General features: G+C 46.7%; 1 protein-coding gene across 2 annotated transcripts in view; it reads left to right on the top strand.

Moving 5' to 3' along the window:
- FAF2 (Fas associated factor family member 2) overlaps positions 1–14,560 on the top strand; it is a 43,073-nt gene that overhangs the window by 3,491 nt on the left and 25,022 nt on the right. For both annotated transcript variants that reach the window (XM_040965385.1, XM_040965465.1), the window contains exon 2: positions 13,436–13,504. In XM_040965385.1, the coding sequence (XP_040821319.1) occupies positions 13,436–13,504 (69 nt within the window). The remainder of the gene's footprint in view (positions 1–13,435; positions 13,505–14,560) is intronic.

Raw genomic sequence — 14,560 nt, 5'->3', positions numbered from 1 at the left:
GAAAAGCAGAGTCAGCCGTCCCATCCTCTGGTTCACTCCCCGAGTAACCACCTCAGTGGTGCCTGAGCCAGGACAAAGCTGGGAGCCTTGAACTTCCCTTGTGCCTCCCACATAGGTGGCAGGTGTCTCACCAAGCCTTTGGTCCGTCTGCTGCCTCCTCGGGTTCCCTCACAGGAAGCTGGAGCAGCAACAACGGGGTCAGAGCTTGATGCCGGACACGGTGCGGGATGCGCTGCCCCATACGGCAGCTTGATGCCGGACACGGTGCGGGATGTGCTGCCCCACACGGCAGCTTGATGCCGGACACAGTGCGGGATGCGCTGCCCCACACGACAGCTTGACCTGTTGTGCCACAAGGCCCACTCCTCAGTCAGCCCCCTTGCTTAAACCTCGTAAGAAACTGTCGGTGCTTAGTTCCTGTTCGTTTTACTAGTGAAGAAATGGGTTCTGAGAAGTCTCACCGTTTGTACAAGTTACTTGCTAGTGTAGCAGTTTAGAATCTACGTCTGCAGCTCAGGGAGAAGCTCGGTGTGAGCATGGAGAAGAGTGCCCGTGGGATGTGGTTACCGTGCCCGCCGTTTAGGGAGGGGCGGGTACTGTCGGTAGAGGGAGGATGGCTGAGTGCCTACGGCCGATTCATGAAGCACTGTGCCTTAGCCATGGTGCTGGGTCATGATCCTCACAGTGCCCCGTGAGCTGCCAGGATAGTAGGCCTGTGTGTAAAGTGGCGGCAGATTTATTGATATGGTTGCTTACAGTCATTAAGCTGGTAAGTGGTAGAAATCTGTGTCTTCCTACTCGGCAGGCGGCAGAGTATCAGCTGGTGGCGGGTAGGAGGGCGTTCAGATCCCAGGGGATAGCCTTGGACCGGGTACCGGGATGAGGAAGTGTGAAATGTGTCTGTCGTGACAGATTTAGAGAATTGGGAGGAGAAAATGAGACTAGAAAGATGAATTAGAGTCAGGTTTTGGAGACTCTTCAGACACATGCGCAGGCTCCTCCGTAGGCACGGCGAGGTGTCAGACTTGACGCTAGGCTCCAGGCTCGTTCCCCTGGCAGGCTGGAGCATGCGCCTGGAGTCTTCAGGTCAAAGCAGAGAGGGGTGACACTGCTCGGCGCCCCAGCTCCATTTGCTTCTTCAGCTAACAGGTTTAAGTTGAGGAAGGCAAAATATTTTGGAGACCTCAGGTTGGTTTCAGCTCCCTTTTTTGCGGGGGGCGGGGAGGGTGTGTGGTTGGGTCGAAGTTCTCTAGTGCTTGTTTGTCTTGTTTCTCAGTCTGTTTGACGTGTTCCAAAAATGTCCTCTTGCTCCTATTTTGGAACCAGTTGGATTTGCACAGCTAAATTTTGTTACATTTCAGGTGGGCAAAAAGGGACCATGGTTTTTGCTTTAAAGACTTACTTGTTTATTTGAAAGAAAGGGAGGGAAGGGATGAGAGATCTTCCATCTGCTGGTTCATTTCTTACGTGGCCACAGCAGCTGGGGACTGTGCCAGGCTCAAGCCGGTAGTCCTGAGCTTTCTCCTGGTCTCTCCTGGGGTGCAGGGACCAGAAGGTCTTGGGCCATGCCCCTGCTGCTTTCCTAGGAATGTTACTGAGGAACTTAATGTGAAGTGGAGCAGCTGGGACTTGAACTGGTGACCCTTTGGAACACTGGCTTTATTCACTACACAGCATTGTCCCTAACTTTTTTTTTTTTTTTTTAACGATTGTTTATGTAAAAGGCAGAGTGACAGAAATCCTCAATTTGCAAATTCACCCCCGAATGGTCTGCGGTAGCCAGGGCCAGGCCGTGCTCAAGTCGGGAACAACAGCTCAGACTCCCGTGTGGCTGACAGGGCTCAGGTATTTGAAGCATCTTCTGCTGCTTTCCCAGGTGCTTTGGCAGCAAGCTGGCCTGCAGCCGGAGCAGCTGGGAGATGTCATCTAAACTTAAATAGTCCACAACCTAATAAAATAATATGCAGAAAGTTTTTGTTTCTGTGAAAAGTGCAATAGATGATATAGCAGAGCATAGAAGGTCAAGTTGCTGGGGCGGTGGGAGGCAGCCGTTCTCATAAGTGTGGTAAAAAAGCCCTAAGCGACTCTCAGAAAAAGCATGAAGGAAGCACGACTCTGCATTAGCGCTTGGCAAGTGCTTATGCGCTCCGCTCAAAGAAATCAGATCTGCGGCTTTGGTATAAAGATGCAAGGATTGCCAATAAATTGATTCCTAAGGACCATGTGGCCTTTTATCCAGGCTGCTGCATAGTTACATATGTAAACAGTGCAATACTGAATGAGTGTGTAGGATTTTTTTTTTTCTTATTTCACTTTCAGCAAACTTACTAATTAACAGTCTCGTTTTCATTGGGCAAGAGCATTTCTACTGTCTTTGTCTTCTGACATGATCAGATTATTCCTGGGACTTGAATCCTGTCTCTTCAAGATTGCTTGGAGATGATTTAACTTACCTTGAGTTGCTTCATCTGTGAACTAATAATGTTAGCTACTTCAGCGATCGCATGTTAATATCATGAAAGCATAGGTGACTCAAGAACATGAACGCTAAAAATTATTTTTATACTGTGAAACATTGATGGATCAGGTTTTAATTTTTTGGTACCATACTTGTACATTACAGATTTATCCCAACTCCGAATCAACTTTTTTTAAAGATTTTATTTTACTCTTTGCTAGGCGGTCATCCTTTTGTTCATTCCCCCAAATGGCCATAGCAGCCAAGTGTGGACCATGCTGAAGTGAGGAGCCCAGCGTCTCATCAGTGTCTCCCATGGGTGCAGGAGCCCCAGCACCTGAGTTATCTGCCGCTGCCTTCCCACACGCATTAGCAGGGAGCTGGATCATGGAATGGGGGCGTTGCAGATGGCAGCTTATGCCATAATGCCACAGTACCAGGCCCTCCCGGTCAACTCTGATATCTGCTGCCAGAGGAGTTTTAAGACATTTGTGGAAAATTGAGTTAAAAATGCCGGTAGCATGCGTTTTGGTCTGGTGGTTAAGACGCCTGTCCCTCATCAGAACGATGGCAGCGCCAGCTCCTCAGTTCAGCCTCCTGCTAAAGCAGACAGGCCCTGCTTCCTGCCACCAACATGGGAGAGCAGGGTTGCACTCCCGTCGTGGGCCTGGCCAGGCCCTTACCTTGTGGCTATCTGAGCAGTGAACCAGAATTTGGAACACTCTTTTTTTTCTGCCTCTGTGCCGTCAAATAAAAAAATAAACATTTGAAACATTTTTCTAAAACCTAAATTTATTTTGGTGTAAAAATGTACTCTCCAAGCATATGCAGGAGCTTGAAAAAGTTGGTGGGAATGTAGATTATCAAAAATTGTGTGTACAAACCTGAAAATTTGAAGTTCCTACATATGTACTACTAGAAGTTGTAGATGCCGGTAGAGTGCGTTAACCCTGTTTCCTGCCCTAGTGGGGCTCACATTCTAGTGCAGGGAGATAGAAAAATATTCAAATAGTGGAAAGTAGTGCTGTGGAGAAAAGGAAGCAGGAGTTGAGCTTAAATAGGACAACTAAGGAAAGGCTTCATGGAGAAATTGTCATTTGGGTGAGAACCTGGAGGAAAGAAATTTTATTTGGAAGTAAAAAATGTGGCTAGACGAGAAAAGAGGATTCCAGATAGAATCCAGCACACGAAAGCCCGCTTAGGGCTTGTCCTTGATGTCTAAGAATGAACAAAAGGCCTAGAACTCAGAGGGGGCCCAGCGAGATGGCTCTGGCTAAATCCTCACCTTGCAAGCACCAGAATTCCGTATGATCACCAGGTTGCGTCCCGGCTGCTCCACTTCCCATCCAGCTCCCTGCTTGTGGCCTGGGAAGGCAACAGAAGACGGCCCAAAGCCTTGGGATCCTGCATCCGTGTGGGAGACCTGGAAGAGGCTCCTGGCTCCTGGCTTTGGATCAACTCAACTGCGACCGCTGCGGCTTCAACTATTTGGGGAGTGAACCAGCAGATGGAAAATCTTTCTCTCTGTCTCTTCTTCTCTCTGTAAAGTTGAACTGCCTGTCCAATAAAAATAAATAAATCCCAGAGAGAGACGAAGACAGCAGGAGGATGATGATATGGGAGAGTTGCTGACTGGACCAGATCACAGAGGGCATCGCTATATTTTTATTGTATCTTTGAGGTAAGGTAAATAATCTTGGAAGGGTTTTGAGCAGTGACAGGATTGAATTGATATGTGATTTAATAAGCCCCTGGCTTTGTCTTAGCATGGCCTGAAGGAATGTAAGGAGCAAGTGGAAACCAGTTAGGAGGCTTTTGTAGTGACTCAGGAAGGCTTGGACCAGGATGAAGAAGTGCTCACTGTGAGGAATTGTTGAAGGGAAAAATTAAGAGGAAGGTCGGGAAAGTCATCGACTTAATGAGGAAAACAAGGGAAAACACATCTGGGCGGAATTGGGAGCTTGGATATTGTCGCTGTCCCACAGGATGGACTTGGTGCACAGGGCCAATAATAACACACACATGTGAACTCTGACTGATGGTCAAAAGCCCAAGTTTATTAGTGGCCTCAGACTTTCTACACTGAGAGTCATATGGGATAAGGGAGGAAGTGCTGAGCTTATCAGCAAATCCATCAACTGTTTCTATATATTTTTTTTTAAGTTGTAATATTTTATTTTACTTTTTTTTAAAAGATTTAATTTTATTATTTTTTATTGGAAAGGCGGATATTCAGAGAGGAGAGACAGAGAGGAAGATCTTCCTTCCGATGATTCACTCCCCAAGTGAGTGCAACAGCCCATGCTATGCCAATCCGAAGCCAGGAGCCTCTTCTGGGTCTCCCACGCGGGTGCAGGGTCCCAAAGCTTTGGGCCATCCTCGACTGCTTTCCCGGGCCATAGGCAGGGAGCTGGAAGGGAAGTGGGGCTGCTGGGATTAGAACCGGCGCCCATATGGGATCCCGGGTGTGCAAGGCAAGGACCTTAACCACTTGCGCCATCGCGCCGGGCCCTACTTTTATTTTTTAAAGATTTATTTATTCATTTATTTTTATTGGAAAGTCAGATATACATAGAGGAGGAGAGACAGAGAAGATCTTCTGTCCGATGATTCACTCCCCAAGTGACCGCAACGGCCGGTGCTGGGCCAATCCGAAGCCAGGAGCCAGGAGCTACTTCCAGGTCTCCCACGTGGCGCAGGGTCCCAAGGCTTGGGATGTCCTTGACTGCTGTTGCATGGAAAGCGGGGTTGCCAGGATTAGAACTGGAGCCCATGTGGGTCCCCAGTGTATTCAGAGGGAGGACTTTAGCTGCTACGCTATTGTGCCGGGCCTTGCCACTATGTTTTTCATACTTTGTCATCTTTGCTCCTGAATTTGTGTATAATTTGTATATTGTATCAAATTAGTACTTTTTTTTTTCTTTCTGGCAATGAATTTTCTATTTTTGTTTTTTTAAGAATGCCCTCTTTTTTTTTTTTAAAGATTTATTTTTATTATTTTTTTTTCATTGGAAAGGCGGATATACAGAGAGGAGAGACAGAGAGGAAGATCTTCCGTCCGATGATTCACTCCCCAAGTGAGCGCAACGGGCCGATACTATGCCGATCCGAAGCCAGGAGCCTTTTCTGGGTCTCCCACGCGGGTGCAGGGTCCCAAAGCTTTGGGCCATCCTCGACTGCCTTCCCGGGCCACAGGCAGGGAGCTGGAAGGGAAGCGGGGCTGCCGGGATTAGAACCGGCGCCCATATAGGATCCCGGGCGTGCAAGGCGAGGACCTTTAACCACTTGCGCCATCGCGCCGGGCCCTAAGAATGCCCTCTTACTGAAGTTGTAAAATGTTCTCTTTAAGACAGATAAGATAGGTTGCTCTTTTCTTCTTAAGAATCAACCCTTTATGGATTTAATCAGTGGTATTTATTGTATGATCTGTGATGAAATTCCAGTTTCGGTTTTTCCCCCACTTACTTGAGTAGCCCTCTTGTGCTGTTTCACTAACCTGCCTGTTGGTGTCATTGCTGATGAACTTTATGCTGAATTGTAATAATTGGTAAAATGGGATTTTTGTTTTGTTTTGTTTTCATTTTAGATGATGTTAACATGGTTGATCAGGGTGGGATGGATCAAGAATCAGGGAAAAGCTGCTGTGATCATTGCTTCCAAATTTTGTTTTTCCTTGATTCGGCAGTTAAAGCAGGATTTTTTCATGATGCGTGTAAGATTACTGATGGTTTTTGTGAGTCTTCATTTGTATTTAAAGGTGACATTGTGGGGCAGGCAGTGTGGTGCAGGGGATTGAGCTGCTGCTAGGGATGTGTGCCTGCCCCTTGCAGTGCCCTAGGCGGAGGCGTTGGAGCGGTGGGCCGGAGGGCGAAAGGGGACTGTCTCTCGTCTCTCCCTCTGTCATTCTGCCTTTTAAATAAGCGAAATCTTTTGAAAACCCTTTTGTGTAGTTGTGAGGTTGCTGGAGCTGTGTTAATGACACACACATAAATTTGAGACTGAATGACTTCAGGAACATGTTCGTTCCTTTTTTTTTTTCATTTTACTTTATATATTTATTTTTTTTTATAATCTTACTTAGTTACTTAGGGTACAAAGGGTCAAGGCCTACAGGAAAGTGGGTAATGCCATTGTTTTCACACTGATATCATTTCCCTCCCTCGTGTCTGGGGTCAGGGGAGAAATAAAGGGAAAAGGCCCCCCCCACCCCCCACCCCCCGCAGCCTCCCTCCCATCCCAGGTCCCCGATGTGGGGCACGCACCGAGGGTCCTGCCCAAGCAGTTTTGATAGTTCAACAGTTCTGAATTGGTGCCAATCTCGCTGCTCCAAGCGTGATGAAATCTATTCAGAATCCGCTGGCTGACACAGTCTCTTCATGGTTGGGATTCTGAGATCAGCAGTTCAGTTGGGGAGATCCCCAGTGAAACTTCATCTGAGGTGATCCCAGACCTGATTCTTCAGTGTGCTTGCCAGTACAGGGTCCGGCACAGTCCGTCGCCCCAATCAGCTTATGCACATGCTGGTCGTTTCAGTTGCTGGGTCAGTTGTGTTTCCAGCCCCGTCTTGCACGTGAACCGATGGGTGTTGTAGTCCAGCCTGATTTTTCTTGGAAAGGCAGATCAGATTTATGGAGACAGAGATTTTCCGTCATGGGCCAGGTGCGATGGCTCAGTGGCTAAATCCTCTGCCCTTTATTGGAAAGTCAGGTTTAGAGATAAGGAAAGAGACAGAGAAAGATCTTCCATCCACTGCTTCACTCCCCATTGGCTGCAATGGCCAGAGCTGAGCTGATCTGAAGCCAGGAGCCAGGATCAACTTCCAGGTATCCCACATGAGTATAGGAGGCCCAGGACTTGAGCCATCCTGGGCTGCTTTCCCAGGCCATAAGCAAGGAACTGGATCAGAAGTGGAGGAGCCAAGACATGAGTCAGCGTCTGTGGACAGCAGCCTTACCAGCGCCTGTGTCTACAATCAATAATGCTGATAAGATTGTTAGTGCAGGGGGCCTGTTGTGATAGCCTAGTGGCTAAATCCTGCCGTGCACGTGCCAGGATCCTGTGTAGGCGCCGGTTCATGTCCTGGCTGCTCCGCTTCCCATCCAGCTCCCTGCTTGTGGCCTGGGAAAGCAGCAGAGGATGGTCCAAAGCCTTGGGACCCTGCACCCATGTGGGAGACCCGGAAGATCCCTTGGCCTTAGATTTGCTCAGCTTTCTCCACTGTGTCCACTTGGGGGGTGGGCCAGCGGATGAAAGTTGTTTCTGTCTCTTTTCTCCGTAAATCTGATCTGCCTTTCCAATAAAAATAAATCTTAAAAAAAAAAGTAGTGGTAGTGCCCTACTCTTTGTGTGGATGTATTTTGATTTCTCTTGGATATATACCGAGAATTGGATTGCTGAATCATACCATAGCTCTATGTTTAACTTTATGAGAGATTGCCGAATTATTTGCTAAAGCAGCTGCACCATGTTTTGTTTCCCCCAGGAGTGTGGGAGGGATCGGGTTTCTCCACATGCTCACCATTTATTATCTGTCTCTGATTGTGGCTGTCGTGGTGAGTGTGGAGACTCGCATGGTGTTGATTTGTATTTCCCCAAAGAAAAATGTTGAGCATTTTTTATGTGCTTATTGACTATTTCTGTCTGTATGTTTGGAGAAATACATATTCAAATCCTCTGCTCAGTCTTTTAAAAAATTGCTTGTTTGAGAGGCAAGGAGACAGAGCTGAAATCACAGTGGGAGCTCTCATTCCCAGAGGCCAGAACAGCTGGGGCTGGGCCGGGCAGAAACTGAAGTTGGTAACGTGGTGGGAGGGACCCAGTTAGCTGAACCATCATTGCTGCTTCTGGACCACATAGGTGGAACGATGGGATGTGGAGCGGAGACAGCGATGGGACTCGGTGCTCTATGTGGGATAGGAGTGTCCCAACTGATTTTTTTTTTTTTAGATTGATTTATTTTTATTGCAAAGTCAGATATACAGAGAGGAGGAGAGACAGAGAGGAAGATCTTCCGTCTGATGATCCACTCTCCAAGTGAGCGCGACGTCCGGTGCTGTGCCGATCTGAACTAGGAGCCAGGAACCTCTTCCACGTATCCTACACAGGTGCAGGGTCCCAAGGCTTAGGGCCATCCTCTACTGCTTTCCCAGGCCACAGGTAGGGAGCGGGATGGGAAGCAAGGCCACTGGGATTAGAACCGGCGCCCATGTGGGATCCCGGCACATTCAAGGTGAGCACTTTTAGCCAGTAGGCCACTGCGCTGGGCCCCCCCAACTGACATCTTAATCAGCAGTTAAAATGCAAGTTGTATTTATTTATTTGAAAGTCTAGGTCATAGGGATATGTTCTATCTACTGGTTCATTTCCAAATGCTGGTCACAGCTAGGGCTAGGTCAGGTCAAATCCTGGAGCCAGGAGCCAGGAGCTCCATGCAGTTCTCCCACATGATGGTAGAGCCCTAAGCACTTAGGCCATTATTAGCAGGAAGCTGAGTCAGAAGTAAAACTAACCAGTGTCCTTGTTTGAGGCATTGCAGGTGGCTGCTTATCAGTACTGGGTCCTGGAGGTTTTTTTTTAATTGTTTAAGATTTTCCGTAGTGTGGTGGTTATCATGTTCACCTCACATATGAAAGGTCCCGGTTAGAAACCAGGTGGAAACACAGTCCTTTTGCCCATGGAGGAAAAGAATGGTGCCAGTGAGGGCGAGTAGTGAGACAAAAAAAATGAGGCCGTACCAGCCAGACTGCATACCATCCCAGTGAGACGCTGGCCATTATCCCAGCATACCTGCCTGCGGGGCTCTTAGGTCTAGAGTAGAGAAGATTTATTTTTCTTATTTGAAAGACAGAGTTTCAAAGACAAGGAAAGACAGAGATTCCATCTGCTGATTCACTCCCCAGATGCCCACAATGGCCAGAGGTGAGCTTATCTGAAGCTGAGAACTGTTAGCTTCTTCCAGTCTTCCATGGGTGCAGGGTCCCAAGGACCGGGTCAGCCTGTGATGCTTTCCCAGGCCGTCAGTGGAGAGCTGGATCAGAACGGAGCAGCTGGCACACGAACCGGAACCCCGATGGGATGCTGGTCGCACCACCTCTATGGAGCCCTTGTAGTTTTACTCTTATAGTATATGATTAATTTTCAGTTATTGAATGTGGCAGAAGGGACCTGATTTTGCTTATGGATATATGTTTTTCCAAGCTGTTTTGTTAAAAATTTATTCTTACCCATTAAATGACTTAGGATCTTTGCAGAAAAGCACTTGACCCTTAGGGCCGTCATTGTGGCGTAGCCTGTTAAGCTGCCAGCTGTAATCCTGGCATCCTACATGGACACCTCTTTGAGTCCTGGCTTCTCCACTTCCAGGCCAGCTCCCTGCTGATATGCCTAGGAAAGCAGCCGAATGTGGCTTAAATGCTTGGGTCTGCACCCACGTGGGAGATGTGGATGAAGCTTCTGGGTCTTGGCTGTCGTCTGGCCTAGCCCTGGCAGCTGTGACCATAGTGTCTCTCTCCGTGGTTCTGCCTTTCAAATTTTAAAAAAAAGCAAAACTTACAAAAAAATGAAAATCTCAAGGACTGCCCCTTTCTTGGTAGACACCCTCCCAAATCTACCAGAATAAACAAGTTCTGCAAGATTGCAAAGTACAGACCAGTGTATCAAAACCAGTTGTATTCCTGTGCACTCAGAACAATTTGAAAATAAAATTAACAGTCACACCAGAAGTGGAAGACTTGCAAGGGCCAGCTCAGTGACTCAATAGACTAATCCTCTGCCTGCAGCACTCTAGTCCCAGCTCCTCTTCTTCTTATCCAACTCCCAGCTTGTGGCTGGGGAAGCAGCCAAAGATGAGAGTCTCCCATTCATTTGCTGGCTTTCACCCCCAGGGGTCACAGTAACCGGAGTTGAGCCAGTCTGAAGCCAGGGGCTGAATCTCCCACGTGCCTGCAGGGCCCGAGGACTTGAGCCATCTTTTGCTGCTTTCCCAGGCCAAAAACAGGGAGCTGGATCTGGAGTGGCTGGGACCTGAACTGGCAGCCATATGGGTTGGCAGTGGCACAGTAAGAAGCCTACCATAGTGCACCATGGTGCCAGCTCTGAGAATTTTAAATTGCACATGTGTCCTCATTTTTATATTTCTGGGAAATACTGAATAATAGAGTGGGATTGAAAATTTATGCAGAAATGTCCCTTTATGAAATAAGTGGATTTGGGAGAGTAGTCTTGCTTTTATGATTTATTTATTTTTAGTGGAAAGGCAGAGTTAGAAGAGACACAGGTATTTTCCATCAGTCGGTACGCTCCCCTTTTGGTGCAGTGACCAAGTTGGGCCAGTTCAAAGCTGGGAGCCAGGAGCCTTTTTCAAGTCTCTCACATGAATATAGGGACCCAAAACTTGGACCATCCTCTGCTGCTTTCCCAGGCCATAAGAGAACTAGATTTTTAAGAATTTAGTTTTCACTTTGATGTTTACAAATTTGACAGGGATGACACGTAAGGACCACTGATCGGGGTGAGGAGGGTCGGGGCCTGGGGAAGGTGAGTTGGACAGATGTTTCCATTTTTCTCTTCTTCCCTTTTGTCCTGTATGTGGGTGATGGTGAAGGGATCGCAGGGAGCTGGATTGTAACTGGAGCAACCAGGGCTTGAACTGGTGCTCATAAGGGATTACCAGCAACTGCAGGCAGAGGCTTAGCTTCCTATGCAACCATGCCGGCCTCTGGCATTTGTAAGTATGTTGTAGGAAATAGTGTTTGCAGCTTGATTTACTCCCAAGTTCTTTTCTGGGAGTTAGAGAAGAAATTAGAAGTAGAATGTAAGATAAAGTGGGACAAAGGGAGCAGCATTTATTCAAAACTGTGAAAAGGCATTTAGAAGTGAATGAGCACTCTGTTCCTCAGGAAAGCTTGGCATTTGTGGCTAAGTCCATGGAAATTGGGGATACCCCTTTATGGTGTATGGGGGATGCTGAAATTGAATATTCAAATGGGCAAAGTTTTGCTGCAATGGTCATCTCCATGGGGCTCCACCCTCTTGTATACAGTGAGGAAGTGAGCCTCAGGTGCATCATGGGACGGTTGCCAGGCAGCCAGAACAAGAGGCAGAGGCCCTGTGGGGTGCCAGTGCCTCAGGAGGCAGCTTCACATGCTGTGCCACAATACCATCTCCAGACTCAGGTTGTTTCAAGTTGCTCCAAGTTCCAAGTTACTCGGATTGTTCCAAGTTATGTAATTACTGAGTGTGAAGTATTGTTGTAGATTCCAGGCCACCTCTGTGAAAAACAAAACAAAACAAAAACCTGTTTTTAAATTGTCTCCTTAAAGGCAGAGAGACAGAAAGAGATAGTCCATCTACTGGTTCACTGCTCGTAAACCCCTACAACCAGGGCTGGGCCAGGTTAGAGCATAAGCAGGGAACTCCGTCGAGGTCTCCGGCATGGGTGGCAGGGTCCCAAGGCTTTGGGTTGTCCTCAGCTGCTTTCCCAGACCACAAGCAGGGAGCTGGATGGGAAGTGGAACAGCCAGGACAGGAACTGGCGCCCGCATGGGATCCCTTGGCATGTAAGACGAGTACATTAACCACTAGGCTACCACACAAGGCCCACAGCTGGTGATTCGTCGCAGTGCACTAGAATTCTTTACAGAGTTTCTCAGTTTCAACATTGAAATTTTTACAGATTTTAAAGTTGAAAACTTTTATTAGCAAGTTTGTGTATTACTTAGCGAACTCTAAAGAATTTATGTATGTATTTGAAAGAGTAACAGGAAGGGGGTGGAGCAGGTCATCCAGCTGCTGGTTCTTTCCCCAAATGCCTGCAACAGCTGAGCTCTGCCAGACAAAGCCAACAAGAAGGCATGGCACCCAGGACTACAGTCCCTGGGCCTTCACTGCTGCCTCTCAGGATGGGCATTGGTGGGAAGGCAGGAGCCAGAGGCAGATGGCAGGCCCAGGCCTTCCCACAACCGCCCTTTCTAGACGGGCGAGTTCATCTCTGGGCCGCCAGATCCTCGACGGTTGAGTAGCACATGTCCACCTGAATGCGACCCTGCTCCCTCCAGTTCAGCCAAGCTGGCACCTTTGTCCTTGACTGTTTCATCCCTCGAACTTGGCACTTCCTGGGTTATCAGGTTGTGACCATTTATTTTCTATTTTATCTTCCATTTAGCATATTTTCTTCCCATAGCCAGAATCTCTTTAATGAAAGTTTTCATAACACCGCAAGTAAACTGTCAATAGCTTTCATTTCTTTCCCTCCTGAGACTTCTACAGGCTCCTGGCTTTTAGCCCGAACCGTTGTTATCTGGGGAGTAAAGCAGCAGATAGGAGACCATTCACACACCTACTTTCTCCCCCATCTCTTCTCCCTGTCAAGGAAATAAATACAGTGATCAAAACAGAAGGTGGTTGGGGGCCGGGGATTGGATGGGATCAGCAGGGAGTTAGAGGGGAGACAACTACGAAGGCTTCCACGGGAACGTCTGCACTTCCAGGGCCTGAAGGAGCTTAGGGTCCAGGTGGCACCTTGGCATCCTCAGAGAAGGGGGTGGGAGTTTTGTGCAATTTGCATCGTAAACCAGATTAAATTAGCTAAGTCGATGAAAAGCGTGGCGTTTTGTAGGAAAGCTCCATTGCAGCCTTGTGCAGTATAAACGTACTACATAAAAGAATGGCATTAAAGAACATCGCTTTAGTCAGTTTAATTTTTTTGCTTGAATTTGTGACAACATTGACTTTTACGACAGTACTGATTTTAACTAGTAGTCCTCTGAATTGAAAAGTCTTGAAGTTTTAGAAGTTATTTTTTATTTTTATTATCGTTATTGTTATTGGTCTGAAATAGATAATTGGATAAGTTCTGAATCAGTGGAGTTTCATCATACTCCTCCATCTGTTCCTAATACAAATATTTCCTGAAGGGTGAAGAGCACAGATATACAATGCTGGCTTATGCCTGAATAACTTATTGTTTATTCTTTGCAGGATCTGACGGGTATAGAATCTATGGATCAGTGTCGCCACACCTTGGAACAACATAACTGGAACATAGAGGTATAATAGGATTTATTCTCAGTTGGGTTGCTCTTTTTTTTTTCTCTCTCTCTCTGTTCTGATAAACCATCAAAACATGTTTTGCCATAGCAGGATATTTCTTATTCCTTCAATAGACTTTTTTTTCATACTTACCCCTGAGTAGTTAAGGAGTGTGTAGAAGAGGTAAATAGTATGAAGAACATTTATAAAATCATTGAAAAAAATAATAACCAAATCCTTCAATGCATCTTCCCTTCATTTTTTCTTGAGGTTCCTCAAAAAGCTATTTTTTGGGGAGATATATATATATATATGTTTTTTTTCATTTTAGAGTTCAGTTTTCCATAAAAAGGTTAGTATACACAAGCAATGCCAATTTTCCAATGCATATTAAGCAGTTTATTTAAAAAAAAAATCATGAGGAAGCAGAAAGGACCTTCCATTAGAAATGTGGGTATTTGAAAGTTGTAGGAACTAGACAATGTAGAAAGTACTATTTGTAATATCAGAGGGCTCCAAAAAAAGTCCACTGCTTTCCCAGGCTACATGCAGGGAGCTGGAAGAGAAGTGGAACAGCAGGGACGCGAACCTGCACCCATACGGGATCCCAGCACAAGCAGAGTGAGGATTTTGTCCACTAGGCTGCCGCTTGGGCCCTTGTGTATTTTTTAACCCGATGCTTTGATGTGAACCTTCTTAGTACGTGTCTTAAAGTGTGTTTTGATTCTTCTAGGTAGTGCATCACCAGCATCTTTGACTTCTTTTACTTGATCGTTTGAACTAGTTAGGTGGGACTTTATCACAGTGTTAGTCAAGAATTATAGCACAGTTCCTATGATTTTGGTTATTGCTTAAGGTAGAATGTAAGTTGCAAGAAAGCAGGGATTTATTTTTTCTGTGTTGCTTTTAAGATTTAGTTGTTTATTGGAAAGTGAGATTTACAGAGAGAAGGACAGAGAAAGATCTTCTGTCCACTGATTCACTCCCCAAGTAGCCAAAAAGGGCTTTGGGCCATCCTCGACTGCTTTCCCAGGCCACAAACAGGGAGCTAGATGGAAGTGGGGCCGCCAGGAT

This window comes from Ochotona curzoniae, unplaced genomic scaffold, assembly GCF_017591425.1.
Source record: "Ochotona curzoniae isolate NIBS_2020 unplaced genomic scaffold, NIBS_Ocur_1.0 contig_1, whole genome shotgun sequence".
NCBI lineage: Eukaryota > Metazoa > Chordata > Mammalia > Lagomorpha > Ochotonidae > Ochotona > Ochotona curzoniae.
This window is presented reverse-complemented; position numbering and strand designations above follow the sequence as displayed.